The sequence below is a fragment of the Abramis brama genome, assembly GCF_963993115.1.
Source record: "Abramis brama genome assembly, chromosome: 7".
NCBI lineage: Eukaryota > Metazoa > Chordata > Actinopteri > Cypriniformes > Leuciscidae > Abramis > Abramis brama.
The window spans coordinates 37,130,353-37,149,262 of record NC_139969.1 but is presented as its reverse complement, the minus strand read 5'-3'; the positions used below and the strand labels follow the sequence as shown (position 1 = coordinate 37,149,262).

Below are 18,910 nucleotides of genomic sequence, written 5' to 3'. Positions count from 1 at the left end.
ATGCTGAACATAAGCACTTTTTTGTGTCTGATTCAGATCCTTGTAGAGTGTGTGGATATGCTTACAGGAATGTGGCGGAAACATTTGGATGTGGACAAAGGAATATATATATATATATATATATATATATATATATATATATATATATATATTATTTTAAAATTACAGCTGTACATTGCTATGCGTAATCTATAGCCTATCAAAATGGAGGTGCGACCTACATATCTGGGCACAGGAAAGCATGCATGACCAACAAAAAACTAAGTAAAAACAAGTGTTTGAAACACATCGAACCAAATGATAATCAGGGTTGTGTGGCATTTTATTACCAACACATTTAGAACTGTTTTAAAACTGAAACGAAGAGAATCATTTCTAATAAATAAGTAAATAAATAAAAATACATAATTTCAAATAGCCTATTCTTCTGAAAGATGTTTGGTTTACGCTTCAACGGCCGCTTGCATATCGCTAGGCTAATTATTGTTCGGCCATGCTTTATTAACATTTAAATAGCTTGTAATATGTTTGAGACTGACCAAATGCATTTCAATTAGTAAGGCCTATTTGAACATTAAAATTACAAGGCGATTAAACCGAGTTGTCAAAGCAAAATAGGCCTTGTGCAAAAATCCGCGTATAAATCTAGCCTAAAATCGAAAAGTTTGAATTCCAAGAGCTCGAATGAAAAGTGGAATTCCAAAATGAAGGCCTGCAAACAGCAAAATATATGCTTCTCTTCACCTGGACTGTCCTATAATTCAGACTGTGATCCTCCAGATTTAAGAGTCTGATTGTGAGTCCACAGCACGATGATTTCGCTGTGCTCCTGAGGTATTGTTGATGGTTCTCCCTGTCCCTGTTGACCCCCGTCCCCTTCTGCCTTTTCCGTCTCATGAAAAATGAGTCCTGCGCACTGATTGAATTTTATTCCTTCCTGACCTGGCCCGTTCTGTGAGGGCGCCATCAATCTTGCGCTTAACACGACGTTTGTTTATTACTCGGGAAAGGCTCTAATGACTTTTATGAGCATGATTACAACAGTTTTTTTTTTTTTTTTTTCGTGGGGAGAGAATGCGCAAGAAAAAGCCAAAATTCATTGTGATCAGACGCACACGAGCTGCACAAATAACTTAATTTGTCTCATGAATCATACATGAAGATGTATGATACTGAAACGTATTATTGGTGTTATTATTATACAGGCAGTTTTTATTTTTATTATTATTATTAAACAATCTTTATTTTAGGTTGTTGTCATTGCCGTTCTTGTAGATTCGCCGTTTTCTCTAAAAACCCTACATTTGTTATGAATATTATATATATATATATATATATATATATATATATATATATATATATATATATATATATATATATGCGTAGGCTATATGTAACTGAAGATGAACATTACGAAAAAGCCACATTTTTAAAGAAAAACTCTAACCGAACGTGATATGGGCGCATTTATAGCACATACCATACCGAGTGAAAGAGGCAAACCCGAGACTCGTTGTTGACGCACGCTAGTTAATTGGCCGATTAATTAACCGCTGTAATCACTACCAACCGCTCATGCAATGAAAATATGTGAGGCCAACCAATGAGAACACGTGTGCGTTTGCCCCCGGGTCTTTGGGCCTATCACTGGGCTGCAGACTAAAATTACACAATAAAAAATAAAAAACACAATATTGTCAGTGATAATAATAATAATATACTCAAAACATTATGGAATGTTTCAACACATGTTTGGGACAGATATATATATAGGCTATATATATATATATATATATATATATATATATATATATATATATATATATATATATATATAAACAAATTGGTACAAATACATTTTTACATTTTTCAACGGTTGGGTTTGTCCATATCTAACCCAAAAATGTGTTGAAACAACCCAGCATTTTTTTTTTTTTTTTAGAGTAATAATAAAAATAATAATAATAATACAAACAAACATCTAAAACATATTCACAAATAGCAGCAAGCTTTCATATATGAAGCATGATAAATACGCTATTACATACACATTTTTTTATTTTATTTATTTATTTACTTACTTGTTTAGGAAAATCTAATCACTTAAAATCCCTCTAAATGCTCGTATTATCACATCTCCTTCACAAAATGAAGAAACATAAAAAGGTACCATTCGCTATTACCATACCAAATAGCACTTCTGAATTCATAAAAAAAAAAAAAAAAAAAATCACCACTATTAAACATACGGGCATTTTTAGAGACATTTCTTTAACTTGACTGGTTGCTCAAATAAATCTCGGAAGATTTGCCCTAATAAAATCTGCATCTTTTGTTTTTGTGAGTTGGAGATTTGTTTTATTGTATATTAGGCCTTTTCTGAGGACGCGCCCATAAGGTATTATATTTATGAAGCTCAACTGTCGTTGAATCCTCCAGTGGGGATTTGAGTATCTTTGGCATGTCTGGTATGATATTAACCAAGCTATGCGCAAGTAAACACGTGGACACTGAACACAAGCGGTGAATTACAATGACCGAAACAGTGTTACCAAAGGCCTCAGGTCAAGATGATGACAGACGCGTCTGGCATATGGAGTTGCGTAAAACAATAAGGACAAATTAGAGCAAAACACGTCGTCACCTCGCAGCAATTAAAATATAAACTGTTGTGCATTGCAACATTTGATTTTATTACTACCGCTGCTACTGCACTGTAAAACAGAAAACCTGCAGTTGTTAGGCTACTTTAAGTACCTGATCAGAATGACTTTTGTTAATAGAAGTTGATCACGTCAAACTTTTTTTTTTTTTTACTTAAGAAAATAGATGCATTATAAACAACGCAAACCACATTTTTTAGGTTATAACTGAATATTTTTACAGTTACTACTACTACTAATAGTAATAATATGATACGCCTGAATTTCACTTGAATTTTTCATAGGAGGGTTTTTTGTTGTTGAGAATTTAATTTAATCACGAGATATTTCATTTGATATTTGATATTCAATATATTTATTTATTATATCAAAAAATAAATGTTGCTACATTTTATAGAAAACTGAAAACACTGAAAAATGTTGTAACTGTAATATGACAAAAAAAAACTATACATAAATAGCTAAAATTAGTTTGAAAAGCATATATTGGAACTGATGAATGAATATTTAGCATAATTCCCTTAAATGCTGAAATAGGTTTCATTTGCATTATTGTGCTTGTGATTATTTTGATATAAATCAAAGTGAGTGATCAAAGTATATTCATTTCAAAATGTACATTTAGAGGCATTTTAAGATTATGCGGTGGTTTGGATCAAACAACACTTAACTGTGCCACAGTAACGCCGAAAAAAATTGAAACACGCTTATTTGGATCATTTATGTGTGTGATTGGCATTATTATTACTCTCTACTAGCACACAGTTCTGTTCAGGGCTTTAAGAAATCAGGCGTAGCCTAATTTTAACTCAAATAGCATGGCAATTTATTAAACAAACAATGCAGTTCCTTCAGAATACTTTTTCAACAAAAGGAGATAGTTTGAAAGAATATGGCGTAATACATGTTCCGTTCCTTGTTATAATGGAACATTTGGACAATTAATGCAGTTCAATTTAGAAACACTTTTTTTCGGTGTTTGGTCCATAATATCCGGCTACACTTTAGAAATAAATTACTATATGCAATTTACACGTAATAACAAGTCCTTAAACGTCTGACGCATTTCAACACAGCCCAGCATATAGCTCACAAAAACGAAGAAGACTTACGTGTTATTCGAAGTAACACTGTCCTTAACAAACCAACATCATGTGTTTGTGTTCTGTTTCTTTTCAGTCCATCACGGGTAAATATCAGCGTCTCTCGGTTTTGACGAAAAAGAGGGGAAATCAAGAACAACGACAGAAAGAAGAAGCTCGAAAAACACTTGTTTGGTCAAAACTTGCTGCAGTCATACACGAAAGCCCCAGGCGTGCGGTATATGGGCTGACTCGGGGGAAACGACATTTGACAGCTGTTATTCCCGTTCACCGGTGAGTTATTCAGACCGATTCTCTGCGACTCAAACATCTCTCGAACCGAGTGAAAGTTCTGCTGCTGCGCCGGGTACGTCGCGCCTAGATGGCCAATGTCTCCGGCCTGGTTCAGGTACCATGAGGCGAGGCGCCCTTGGTGCGGATGATGGCCCTCCTGGGCCGAGCTGAGATTCCCGTGGCCTAAGGAGGACGTGGTGGTCGTGATCGAGTAATCGGGCAGAGTTTCGTCCACGGTGGTGGTGGCCGCCAAGTGGCCCGAGCGATCTCCGCCCGCGTACAAGCTCATAGCCTGCATGTTGCAATGGTAGGTGGCGTTGGAGGTAGTGGAGATCGAGTTCTGGCTGCAGGGCGAGCTGTACACGGACGTCTGGTTGGGAGAGTAGTTCAGGGACAGCGTGGGGGTTATACCTGTTCGCGAGGAGGCCACGAGAGACGGGGTGAGCTCGCCGGAGCTGTGAGGCGAGCCGCGGAGGGAGGTCATGATGTTGTCCACGCTGAAGCCCTGCGCAGGGCCCTGGCCCTGGCCCTGGTGGTGGTGCTGTTCCCCGGCGCTGTCCAGGCTGAGAGAGCGGGTGGACGGGATGCTGTGCGGGCTGCCGCTCGACATGCTGCTGCTGCTGTCGGGGCTCTCAATCTTGGGAACGGTGCTGAGCGTGGGCGAAACGGCCTGCGGAGGCGTGGAGGTGCCGTTCTCGGTTTTAATGTCCTGAATGCGCACGGGCACTGACTGTTCCTGGTCGCGGCCCTGTTGCGCTTGTTGCGGCTGTTGTTGCTGCTGCTGGCGGGATGGTGGTTCTTTAACATTTCGCTCGTCCTTATCCTTCACAGCGTCTTTCTTTTTAAAACGCCTTCGTCGCCTCAAAAAGCTGCCGTTCTCAAACATGTTATACGAGTCCGGGTCGAGGGTCCAGTAGCTGCCTTTGCCAGGTTTTTTGTCATCGCGCGGCACTTTGACAAAGCACTCGTTCAGGGACAGGTTGTGTCGGATACTGTTCTGCCAGCCCTGCTTGTTGTCCCTGTAAAAGGGAAAGCGCTCCATAATAAACTGATAAATACCGTTAAGGGTCACCTTCTTGTCCGGGGAGTTCTGGATGGCCATCGTGATGAGCGCAATGTAACTGTACGGTGGTTTGACCATATCCTTGGGCTGCGGCTGCGGCGTGTACGGTCCATAAGCCCTCGCCATGCTGGCGGGGTACTGGTCGTGGGCCGCGTGAGAGTACATACTCATGGGGGCTGGCATCCCGGTGTACCCCCCTCCGGCAGCGGCCCGGTAATAACTCTGGTCGCTGCTGATGTACGGCACAACTCCCAGCGAGTTGGGACTGGAGACGGAATAGCGCGCCTGCATGACTTCTCTCCAAACGGTGCTGGCGAAGAACAGACGTCAAGAAGTCTGAAGCAATCCACAAATCCCCTTGAAATGCGCCTCCTCTGAAACTGGGAAGGCAGTCCACCCGAGAGAGTCCACCGTATTTACAAAATGTGACTGTCGGACCGGGTGTTGATCAGACTCGCGTACTTGCCACCTCTTTCTGTCGGAGCGCGCATTGGAAAACTTCTGAACACTAAGCATCGGTCACTACATAATACTTTTGCGCACTTCAATTCTTTTCCCCCTTTTGCTGCCAGTAAGACTCCTCCCAACAACATCTAAGCTGTCCAATGGGAGGTCGGGCTGTGCAAAGCGAGCGGCCACACACAAGGTTGAAGAAAAACGAGAGGTGTTGGGACGTCCCAGCCCACCCTAGCCAAACACACACTTCTCCAGACCTTAAAGAACCGTATACTCTCCACAAACTAGCGCAGATACACATCAAATCGAAAATACTTTAATAAAGAGATTATAATACAACATTCGAAGTGTGTGTTCATAAATAACACCTATAATCGAATGCTATAAATAATAAAATAACGCTTCTTTTTTTTTAAAATCACTGATTCCTCACACTCTTTTCGTTATCATGGATTAGTCGATTAATTAATTTATACATTCACATTTAAAACAAACTTGGATCCGGCCGTATTAGTGCAAACATGTGGTAATAATGAATTGAAATGATTTGTATTTCACACCAGCTCGTGAAGCCCATTACAAGGTTTTGGATAGCATTTGTTTTCAAATAATCAATATGGGAATTAGTGTAAATAATCTCCGGTTGGAGGCTTCCTGCATGTTTAAGTCGCAATGCCAGTTCTTTATTAACATTGGCTGTTAGTGAACGATCTCAATCAACACTGGTGTGCGGATCAAAGCTCGTCATCCAGGCCAGAGCGCGCATTATGCTGGGATCGAGTCAGTTAAGACACTAGAGAAAGAGTCGAGGTGCGAAAGTTTGCTCCAAGTGCGAGCGAGATTAAAAGCCCTGAGAAACAAATGGGTAAAGCAAAACACCTCGCATGTGTCACCATTGGTCAAACGGGTGAGAAGTATGTCATCCTTCACCTTAGCGCCTCTAGGCTGTTTTATGGCATGTCAATAAAATTGGTGTCTTTGTAAAATGGTTTACTTCCAAAATAATTCCCTATTTATTTAGGCCTGTGTATATATTTAGGCTTTACGCCATTGAGGATTAAACCGATTTTGAGCGATTTAAATTATTATCCTTATTGGCATTCTTTTGGGGGAAAAATAATAGCAAATTGTAATTATTGCAACTTAAATATTATTCTCGTTTTTTTCTTTTACCTTTTAATTTTCTTAACTGTTCTTTTAGATCTACAAAGCTCTTCTTCAAGCTCGTTCAATAAAAAGCGGGCCTAAAAGTACGAAAATGAATGCTCAGCTATGCATAATAATTTCGAGGTAAAACCAAATAATCTCCCCTAATTCTTAAAATGTACGACGGCTACGCATCCTTTATGAAAGGAAGATTTGGGGGAGGGACACAACATTTAATTGTGAATGATAATTGTGAGGCCAAGTTGCGGTCACAATATCTTCCTAATCCCCCACAGGTCGCTCTGATTAAGTGACCATGGACTAGTTGATACTTCACTGGTTTCTCCTTACAGGGACCCGGGCATGAACTTTTTCTTGTGCCCCAGGCTATTTGTACAATTCAGCGCGCGCCTCTTACTTAACCCCAAACTCCTGGCCACCCCGAACTCCCCATTCCAGCCAATTAAACAAGCTACCTCTGTATATCTCGAAAAAAGGGTTGTTAAATATCCGATTTAATTGTGAAGCAAAATAAATGGTTTAGCCTTGATAATTTGTTAACAAATATAAGACATTGTTTGTGTCCAGTGGTCCTTTGAATGGTGCTATAGAAATCAGCATAAACAAGATTTATTGATTTTAATAATTGGGTAACACTTTTATTTTACCGTGTCCTTGATACACGTTACACGTAGCTGGTAATAACTATAAATTGTGCATATTTACATGCAACTACCCTAAACTAAACCAAACCAAACCCTAACCCTATAGTAATGTAGTACCGGTACTCAGTACTTGAATATATAATTATAGAGTAACACGGACACCTTAAAATAAAGTGTAACCAAAAAATGTAACTTGTTGATGGGGTTCATGCGGTACCATTTATGAACTATTTTTAAGTGATAGTGAAAAATATGATTTAATATCACTCAATTAACCTGGCTATATTAGATCATATAGAAATACAAGCAGCTGTGATCGTGTTGGTGTTTCCAGTACGACTGTAATCAGTAAGTATTAGTAGAATAAACAAACAACACGATTTAATCTCACGTTTCTATACTAAACTTTGGTTTTAGTGAATTACAGGCGGTAATTATTTTTTGCTAAATCAAAAATTTCCCTTTTAAATTCTGAAAATGTCATTTAAAATCAATATTTTTGATTGATCGCTTAATTTATTCATTGTGTGTGCAAGGCAACAATCGTGCAATTCTGTATGTTTATAATTAACATATACAATTAATTACTTTTGCTATTTTAAAAGAGGCCGCATTTTATGACATATCGTAATACTGATTTGCGCGGAAACAAGATCAATCAAAACTGTACAAATACTTATAAACCGCCTAATACGTCCAGACAATAACCAAATACTCAACGAACCGTTAAGCTTGCCATTTAGGCTAATATATAGGCCAATATAGAAATATAAATTTCGATCCTATATCGAATCAACAATATCGATTATTTTTGTATGAAATGTTTCTTTCTGAGTTTGTAGAAGCATCGGCATCCCAAATAAAAACACAAGAAGATACAATGTATAAAATATACAAACGAAGCAGTATTGTATTAGTTTTAATTAGTTCTGGGAAACCAACATTAGGTTATGAACAACATTTGATAAACCCCAGAAGCGCAACCAAATAATGACAAGAATCGACTGATTTAGGCTAGTCCGACAGGAGAGGAAGTGTGTGATGGTCAAAGAGTAAAGAAACAACTGTCCTGTGCTCTCAGCGCCCTCTTTCGACCACCAATGGCCAGTGTACACAAATTTACACACACGGTTCATCTGATAGACCACAGACTTGTCCTTTTCATGATTTATACAGTAGGCTATGAAAAAAGCATGTAAAAATCATAGATGGATAAAAATGAATAGATGAAGAATGAAAGACAAGGGGAAAAACATTTCTTTGTTCATTTGAATCAACACTGAAATACAACAAAAGTAACTTAAATACAATAACAAAAATATTCCAGTGCTATTAAAAGGCGTTTCACAAAACTAAAAAGCCCTTTTACAAATGATAGAATAGTACATATAGTCAACTTTTCTGTTCTAGCCTCAAGTGACTTTATGTAGACCTAATTACAGAAAATACAAGTCTACATTTTATTAATTTGACATTGCTACCCCCTTGTGTTCATCATATATATAATGTATTTCCTAATAAAATTTAGGGACATTGAAGTTTCAACATCTACAAGAAATATACAAATGATTTCATAATTTCAACATCTACAAGACATATACAAATGATTTCATAATTTTCATAACAATAATCAATACAAAAAAAAAAAAAAAACTATGCAATGTTACTTAGAGACTTGTTATTGCACCATTTTAAATGCCTGTAATCAGTGTTGAACCTTTATTTGATGTTCTATAATTGCAGTGAATAAAATAATGTTTTTAAAGCCTTTGTCCATCTTTGATCAATAAACATTGTGTATCCACCTCTACTAGTACTGACCTTTACAAAAAAAATAAGTATACCATAAGTTAATTTTAAGTATACTTAAGTAAAGTTCAAGTGTATTTTTAAGCATACTTTATGCAGTAAGTATACTAATATCATTGTGCTATACTTGTTTTTAATACTACATGGGACTAAATTGGTCCACTTGCCTACAGCATGTCCTTTTATACTTTAAAGGCACACTATAGTACTTGTACTGAACATTACTGTCATAGATACCATGCCGTCTCTGCACTCTTCCGACCGCGCTTTCTTCGTTTTCTTCGTCGACTCTGCCATGATTCACGTCTGAAATGTGTGCTAGTTTCTTCCATAGAGGCTGCTTCATATGTTGTTGATGTATGTGACGTCGGGCCGTAAAGCAAGTTGTGATTCTCGCGAGATTTGTCGGGGCACCACCTCTCAAACCTGCACTGCTGCATTCGCCCTACTACAAGTTCGTTTACCATCGAAATGATTTTGAAGCTGTTATATTAAGGTACAAATCTTGCATAGTGTGCCTTTAAGATAGAAAACCTTGAGTACACAACTACTTTACAACTAAGTTTTTTGTTTGTACTGCAACTAATACTACAAGTGAACTTACTAGTCAAATACTTGTTGCATGTTTTTTTTTATTAAAGTACACTTTGAAGTATACTCTCAGTACACTACTAGTCTATTCGTTTTATACTGCAAGTAGGTACATTTTTCTTTAAGTGACTATGACATAGCCTACTTATAGTTCACTATTATTTTTGCACTGTAAGTATAAGTTACTACTATGTTCATATGTATTATTTTTATATTGAAATAATATGCATTTAGCAGTACTCTTTCCATTAAAAAATAAAAAAAAATATCATGTAGGCCTATCCTTTTTTATAAACACTTGAATTTAAGTTTCATTAAATAAAACTACATTGGATTCAGAATGATGATCAAAACATGGTCCATCAAAGCTTCACATTCATCATTTCATTCGGTAATGTTAGGCAGTTTTGATATGCTTTTTGCTGTTTAATGTGTGATGATCGCGTTATTTTACATTTACTTAAGCAATCTTCTGCTTCTTCACTTGTGTTTTGATCCGGAGATTCTGTACTAGAAGAAGAGTAATAGCGCCCCCTACCATAAAGTATGTAAAACTATGTGAAAAAGTATTTAAAAGGCTACAAACTTTTATAAATTCATGTTGAACAGTTTTTCAATCTATTCCTAGATGCTTTTAATGGTGGCTAAATCCTGCTCTTGGTGGGCCAGCATCCAGCAGAGGACAAATATCAATCAGAAGTGAACATGACACCCTACTGTAACCTACTAAGTTGTAAGGATGCACTCGACACAGGTTACCTTGAACGAACATATTTAATTGAGAGGTAAACGCAATAAGAATACCTTTCGTGCAGCATATATCAGCCTCTGTCCAACTCTGTAACTGCTGGGCTCTGGGGGAAACCCCAAACAAGTCTCTTAAAGGAACATACCCCAGAACATTACACTTCTCACTCCGAAGGCCAGCAGAGCCCTAATGACCTTGAGTGGACTAAACTGTGTCTCAAATGTGTGTCTGACTGCCCACTGGCCGTTGAAGGGAGCAATGAAAGATTTCACGTGCAAAAGGTCGGCGTCACGTGACCCCTCAGATTTTTGAGCTAAATGTATTTTGAATGCATGCAGCTTCCAAAAGACACAAAAAAATTACCCTTATCCTCTCCTCGGGTCGTCAGGACTTTTGTCCTGGAATGTGAGGATTTTTTTATTTATTATTTGTCCAAAAAAAATATTTAAAAAAATCTGGCACAATCAAGCACAAACACACACACAATGAAGGTTACAGAACATCCTCAATGCAGAACACACTCACATGCATAAAAACACATGTACACACACACACACACACACACCAACAAAGGAATTCCCGCATTAAAAAGAATGGGGGGTCATTTAACAGGGGCAATTTTTTTTTTTTACCACTTTACAATAAGGTCTTATTTGTTAACATTAGTTAATATATTAACTAACATGAACTAACCATGAGCAATACACTTGTTCCTGTATTTGTTAATCTTTGTTAATGTTAGTTAATACAAATCCAGCTGTTCATTGTTTGTTCATGTTAGTTCACAGTGCATTAACTAATGCTAACAAATACAACTTTTGATTTTAATAACATATTAGTAAATGTTGAAATTAACATTAACAAAGATGAATAAATGCTGTAAGTGCAGTTCATTATTAGGTCAGTAATGTATTAATGTATTTAACTGTTAACTAACAAAACCTTATTGTAAAGTGTTACCTGTTTTGTTTGTTTTTTGTTTTTTTGTTTTTTTAAATATAAATCAATCAGTCACAATGTAGAATGCACACAAATATGAAGTGGATATCAAACCGTTATTTGATATAAAATATCAAAGGACAAGGATGGGATTCGAACACACATGTGCAGAACACAATGAATCAGTGGTCCATTGCCTTAACCACTCGGCCAAAGCTCAAATCTATATAAATTATGCTAATAATAAACACCTACCATTACAAATAGTTTGATAAATAAACAGAGGTGGAAGTAACGAATTACAACTACTCAAGTTACTGTAATTAAGTAGTTTTTTCTTGTACTTGTACTTTTATGAGTATATTTTTAAGTCTGTAATTGTCCTTGTACTTAAGTACAAATTAAGTTAATGTACTTCGCTACTTTAAAACTCACATTCGTTATTAAGTACTTGTACAATTTGAATTAAATTAATATTCAAATCTTTGACCAGCATTTAGGTATCCAATAGAAATAACTGATCGTGGGCGGGCCAATAAAAACCCTTGTATTTGGACCGGGAAAAAAGCCCGGTTTCTGGAGAGCTATTCGTCCTCGCACGTCCTTCACTGTGAAGGTGTATTTTAGTGTTATCAAAGAACTTAGGGCCTATATCTTTGGCGTTATGGACATGGACATGGAGATTCGAGACGCTGAATTCATTGAAAATTCCGAAGAAATACCGGATGACGAGTGCCCATGGCCGCACCTGGAGGAGTTGTTCACATACAGAGGAAGGAAAGGAGACAGCGTGCAAATGCAATGCAAACTTTGTTTGCCATCTGCAGTGATCTGCAGTCATCTTACAAGACTTCAGCCTCTAATCTCAAAAAACACATTATGGTAAGAAGACATAACTATATTTGTGTGATAGTTGTTTTGGTTTTTAATGTTGGGTAGACCTCACGATTATAAATTTGACTAAAAACATCACTTGAAACATGAGCTTCAGCGTTACCCAGGTGACGAGCACATAGACCGTAAAAAAAGATTTGGCATCGTAAAGGGGCGCTCAAAGTTAGATTGTATGTCATTGTCAACACATTGTTTTATTCATATTGAATCCGTGTTTTAAGCTTATAATAAACGGTCTAATAATGATTCTTTCATAAAAACAGTCTCTTGCCGCGACCCACTGGCGTAACTGCACTGATTGACAGCCTGTCTAGATTGCGCATGTGTCAGTGCTAGTGCTAAATGCTGATAACTTTTGAAATATTAGTAGGGTACTTTTGGCTTTCTTGTCCAGTCAGATTTTTTTAAAGTAAAAAAAAAAAAAAAATCTGTTTATAAATAAAATAACCCAACAAGCTTATTTATGTTGCATCATAATTCATTAATACTAATAAAAATATTAGACCATTTTTATAACTTGATTCCCATAAAAATTATATGAAGAAATAATATATAATTTCCTTTTGTATACTTCCTCTGTTATCTTTTCAGAGGAAACATCCATCAAAGATTGATCAGTACGATGGCATTGTGACAGCAGCAGCACGTAGTCAACGTAAGACCACAGCCACACCAAACTTCAGGTTCAGAAAGTGAAATGTCCTAGAGTTTAAGGCCTTTGCCCAGTTGTTGGTTTTGCAGTGAAAAGTACTGTTTATATACATGTTTAAAAATCTTTTAACATTCTTTAAACAGACAAAATTCCTGTACTGTGTTTATTCGTATAAAACACAAATTGCCTGTGTTTGATCCATTCATATTTCTGATTTGATTCAATGGATTTGATGTTTATTCAATAAATATCACTGGCTAAAAAGTAATTAGTACTTGAGTAGCTTTTGAGAGGGGTACTTTGTACTTTTACTTAAGTACATTTTTAACACCAGTACTTTTACTTGTAATTGAGTATTATTTTAGCAACTACTTGTACTTGTACTTGAGTACAAATTTTCAGTACTCTTTCCACCTCTGTAAATAAATTATGAATAATAATAAAACTAATATTTATAATTATTAATAATAATAATAATAATAAGTAGCCATTTAGTTATAAATGTAAATAAATATAAATTATATTAGCCATTATACAGTATATACATACATACACACTCACACAATTAAATGGCTAGATATAATAATAATAACAATAATAATAATAATAATATAACAACTTCCACAAATACAGTTTAATAAAAATAAATAAAAAATAAAAATGTAGAAACAATTGTTATTTATAATATATACACACACACATATATTTACTTAATGTACTTAATGTAGTAATGCACTAACATAACGTAAAAAAAAAAAAAAAGACAGCTGATTTAATTGTGTATGAAATTAAAGACAAAATAAAGCCTAAAGAGAGTCTTTCCACTCTGCAACTCTGTACCACTTTCCTCTAACCTGGGAATGGCCAGTGAGTTTACTTTTTGATTGGCCACATATTGTACACTCATGTGGCAGGATGGGTTATTACCCCTCCTAATTTTTTAATTTGAGGTTCGGCCAATGGGCTGGGACCATGGGTGTATAAGACCACGGGCCGCCAGTCATAGGCGTGCGTCACTTTCCTGGGCCGTGACGTCACCTACGCGCCCTGCTGCTTGTGCTGGAGAATCAAATGTAGACATTTGATACGGTAAGGAAAGCATGTATGACGACGTTTGTGTAATGAGATTCCTGTGGGTTGCTTTAATCGAGTGGGTACTAATCTGTATGCTTTATGTAGTCTAAAGTTCATCCGCGCTCTGCCGATGAGATATCTGGCTCCATGCATCGCTAGGAATTCGGGATATTAATCCCAGTGCAGCATCTGTTATTGTGAGTATGTTTGCTCGAGCCGGAAGCCAGGGGGAGAATGAATGGCAGTGTAACACTTTCTGTTTTGTTTATAGGCGCGTGACAAGGGCAATGGCGGCGTTCTGGTCAATTGTTATATGCTCTGTGCCTCATCATAGAGTTGCTGGTCGCTCCGACGCTCCGTCTCTCATCATAGTTGCTGTTCTGTTTCCATCGGATTGTTTCTATGACACTGGGACGCTCTCAATGAGTTTTTCCGTGTTCTAAGTGAACTTTTTTGTGTTTTCTAAGCTGTGTCTCAGTGATATGTTTTGAGTTTCTTTTGTTTTCCTTTTTTGGTTTATTTCTTTAATTGATGTCAATGGTTGAGTATTTTTGAATTTGTATTTTGATTTCAATTAATTTATTGTGATTACTGAATATATATATATATATATATATATATATTGCTTTCATCTAACCATTTGTACGGTTGAGTTATACTGCCAATTTATTTAATCATTTGTTTATATTTAATTTGAGTTTATGCTTTCCTTTTGTTATTTTTTGATTTTGATTTGTGACGACCCGGGCGGAACCGAGTAGTTGGTGTCTTCCCGGAACTGCATCAGGTTACTTTTTATGTTATTATTATTTTGTTTATGCATATCTCTGCTCTCTTAATGCCTTTCTCTTTCTGGTTGTTGGCAGGACCTGGGTACCCGGGGGCAGACGAGTGACCTTCTGGTGGTGGCATCCTTCACTGTGTGTCGTGGTCTTCTTGACCTTGGTCGCTGTGTGTGTGTTAGTGTGTGTGCACTGTGATTTGAGTGATCTTTCATTAAGGGTGATATTCTGAGACTGCCCCTGTGGTAAGCCTGGGTTCTTTGCCCCCAATGAGTGAACTTAACAATTGAGATGAGTGTGATTGCTGGTCAATGCCTCTTTTAACTATGAATGCCGCTTATATAAAATACTTTTGTACGATTACTTATGTCTCTGACTCCAACGGTGATTGGGACCTGTGCGTGCCTTTAGAGGCTGTGTTCAATTCTTGGGGTGAAATTCCCCAGGTGGCGTAGTCGGATATTCACATCAATTTGAGTCAGTTCACGCCCGCTCTGCCACACTCATAATGGTAATGTTCCTTTGTGTGACGCTTCTTTGGTGGCTCCCCTCTTGCCACACGCTCTTGATCCTCAAGTGCTGCCTTGTGCTGTCTCCATGCACGCTGTCGGTTCTGAGGAGGTGGTGGAACTGAAGGCTGTTGGCCCGGTGGAAAAGAAGACCAGCCCTGAGAGTGAGGTGGTGGAACTGAAGGCTGTTGGTCCTGCTGAAGAGAAGACCAACCCTGAGAGTGTGATGGTGGAACTGATGGCTGTTGGTCCTGCTGAAGAGAAGAGAAGAGAAGAGAAGACCAGCCCTGAGAGTGCGATGGTGGAACTGAAGGCTGTTGGCCCGGTGGAAAAGAAGACCAGCCCTGAGAGTGCGATGGTGGAAAAGACAAATCAGAATACCCAGGCCAGACATGCCACCCAGGAAAGTGCTGGGCCCCAGGCCAGTCTGTGCCAGATGGATTCGTGTCTCCAAGCCCAGTGTCTGTGTGCGTAATAGAAGACACTGCAGTTCCAGTTCGTGCATATTTACGTTGGCGAATAACTGCTTCACACTCCCGATTTTCAGTCTCCTGGAACTCAATGGCAACATGTCCATGTTCAACAGGTGCAGATGATAGCTCTCTAGGCTTCGGCAGTGGCTCCTTTGCCAAACCAACAGGCTGGGGAAGCTCCACTCCTTGTAGCAAGGTGTCTCGGTCAGTTCTTTTCTGTCTGTCGAGAAACCTGGGAAAGAATAACACAGACATTTTTAGCTTTACTTACAGTACATTCACAAAACATCTCTACTGATTTGTTTTTATAACCTATGTACACTAAACTATTCAAAAACTATCCATCACTTGGATAGTTTAGCATTAAAGGAACACGTCGACTTTTTGGGACTTAAGCTTATTCACCGTATCCCCGAAGCACTGCTACTTTTGCGGAGTGATTTACTCCAACTCTGAGCGAACTCTGCTCCTCTCCACGGGGCTTCTCAGGTGCTGCGAGCAAATCACTCCGCCCAAGTAGCAGTGCTTCGCCTTCTGAGAATATAGTTCCCTGTATGTATACGGTTAGAAGATGGCTGTGTCTCATGTGACCTTGTTATTTGTACACGCTGTGACTATACAACATGTAAATAGGAAAATGTTGGCATTATTTTGTCACTTACTGGGAGCAGTATGCTAGCTGGAGCCGTTTACCTCCAGTCTTTGTGCTAAGCTAGGCTAGCGGTGGGTGCGTCAAGACAGAGTTACGGCACGCACAGAGATGAGAAGGGTATGTATGGACTTATCTAACTCTGGGGGATACGGTGAATAAGCTAAAGTCACAAAAAGTCTGTGTGTTCCTTTAACATTCAGCAATATTATCAATTTGACTATACTGACATTATTGGACAAGAACTAAACTGATAACATTACAGCTGATTCATAGCCGAATTGAACTCATTTCGTAATTGATGAACTTTTCAGTTTGTGAACATTATCAGACAAAAACGGACCGCGAAATGTCTCAACTGACAAATCAGAATCAAGCATTTCATTGAGCTGTGTAATAAGCAATAACGTATTCTAAACCGTAACATTCTGAATTTCTGAAAAGCTTTTGTAAAACTGTATGCATTTATTACCAATTTTTTTTTTTAAATCCTTTTTTTTTTGGCAGACATATAAAAGGTTACAAGTTTCAAAATGAGAGTGTCTGAAAACATTGTATACATTTAATGTATGTCATATACAAATACATGTTGAATTGAGAATAGTTCAATAGATTTATTATTTCAGAAGTACAGTCGTTCATCATAGGAATAGATTTCATTTTACTGAAGTGAATTTAGGAAGCTTAAATCCAACTCACCATGAAGACACTGTGGTGTTGTATAGTAACTAGTACCAAGTTGGTCTTGTCCAGTAGCTCTCTGCAGTCTTCAAGCAGTTGCTTGATGTGGCTATACGTCATCACAATTGCCTGAGGAATGGGAAAGGTTTTGCCCTTGTTGTCTTTAGGCCTATTTCTGGCTTCCCTAAATTCCTTCAGAAGCTTGAGTGCGACACATTCTGAAACCCTGTTGGCATCAGGTCTCTGGGCAGCCTGACCATGAGTCATGAACGGTCTGTGAATAAAAACATGCATGATTGTATTATGTATGATTAGTATTCTATGGCTCATTATAGCTTTGTAAACATATAGACTGATTATGTTTTTGGATTTTATGGAAATGAGGGATAGACTTTATGATCTATCCTAGATCTCATCAAAACAGTTTTCTAAATTATTTTTTAGCCTTTGAAAGGAATTAAATTACACAGGGAGCATTCAACAAGACTCAAATTTAACACCGGTGCACTACGATTTAAACTCACCTCTCAGCTGCTTGCTGACCAGGGGCTGAGCCACTACGCTTCCAAGAAGCTCTCCAAGGACCTTCCAAGATATTTTTCTTGCACTTAAGGGAATACTTGGAGGGGGATTGATCAATGGCATGCAAATACGAATACAAGCGCAAGATCTCCGCTATCTCTTTGGTTGATAAACCAGTGATTGTGCGGTTGAGACTGACGAGGTACCCTGCCAGGTTATCCACTGCCTCCAATCCAGGAACACCCCTTGAATCACATCTACTGTCCTGAAAATGGAAACAATAACAGAATCCTGCATTACGAAATAATTTAACAGTTCTTTGATAAACCATTCTTCACAAATTACAAGCATCAAGTATTAGACACTTTACCGGAGCTGGTGTGCTGGGCCCAGCACAGGAAATGTCTTCAATGTCAGGACTGTAAGAGCCACCACTTGGCACACTGGTTTCCTAGATTATTTTTTAAACATTTTTAAGAGAAGAATAAACTTCAGTTACAAAATTGACTGTTCAAATTTTATGCTAAACAAAAGTTTACTATTATTAATCTTTTAATTAAAAAGAAAGTTTAATTATGAAGTAACTCATTCATTGCTCCTAAAAACTAACAAAGCCTTTGAAAACACACAGTGATGCCTGGAATCACTATCGTGTTGAATCTTACCAGTGGGTTTCCCGGGAGGTTTGAATTCTGGCAAGAGTGCACATCCAAGGACTCTGTTGCTGAGGACATTCATGTGGGACATTAAACGTACATCATACATTTTAGTTAGTGATGTACCACTCATGTCCACAGCTTGATGAGCTCGGTTGATGTTCCATCTAGATGCACCCTCAAGCATGTACATCTGAGTATGTAGTGCATTACACCTCCACCCTGAAAGACAATGTTTCACATGATTAAAATACTATTATATAAACCCCCACGCAGAACTACCAAGCCTAAGAAAAAAAAAAAAGTTTCTGTTCCAATTTTATGTCTTTAATTTTGTGGCAATGTTTCCCTTTGGAAATGTTTACCATTGAAAACCGCAATTAATGTTTTTCAAAGTGTTGTTTTGAAGTTAGAAATTCCAGTATTGTGACAACACAATTTAAATCAAGCATGATATTGTCTTATTATTTCAATTTACCTGGAATAAAAGTGCACTGGTGGTGATGGAAGCTTTCCAGAGAAGAGGACCCTCTGCCACACCTCAGTACATCCAGAACCTTGT

The 18,910-nt window shown here is 37.8% G+C and overlaps 1 protein-coding gene across 1 annotated transcript; it reads right to left on the bottom strand.

Annotated features, from left to right (window-relative positions):
* Positions 1 to 2,034: 2,034 nt before the first annotated feature.
* Positions 2,035 to 5,624, bottom strand: foxc1a (forkhead box C1a). The gene has a single exon (XM_084119410.1). The coding sequence runs from the start codon at positions 5,391 to 5,393 to the stop codon at positions 3,942 to 3,944; it is 1,452 nt and encodes a 483-aa protein (XP_083975536.1). The 5' UTR covers positions 5,394 to 5,624; the 3' UTR covers positions 2,035 to 3,941.
* Between the last annotated feature and the right edge of the window lie 13,286 nt (positions 5,625 to 18,910).

What these genes read in the sequence shown, in the direction of transcription:
- foxc1a (XM_084119410.1), bottom strand. Translation starts at nt 5,393, where the DNA reads ATGCAGGCGCGCTATTCCGTCTCCAGTCCCAACTCGCTGGGAGTTGTG.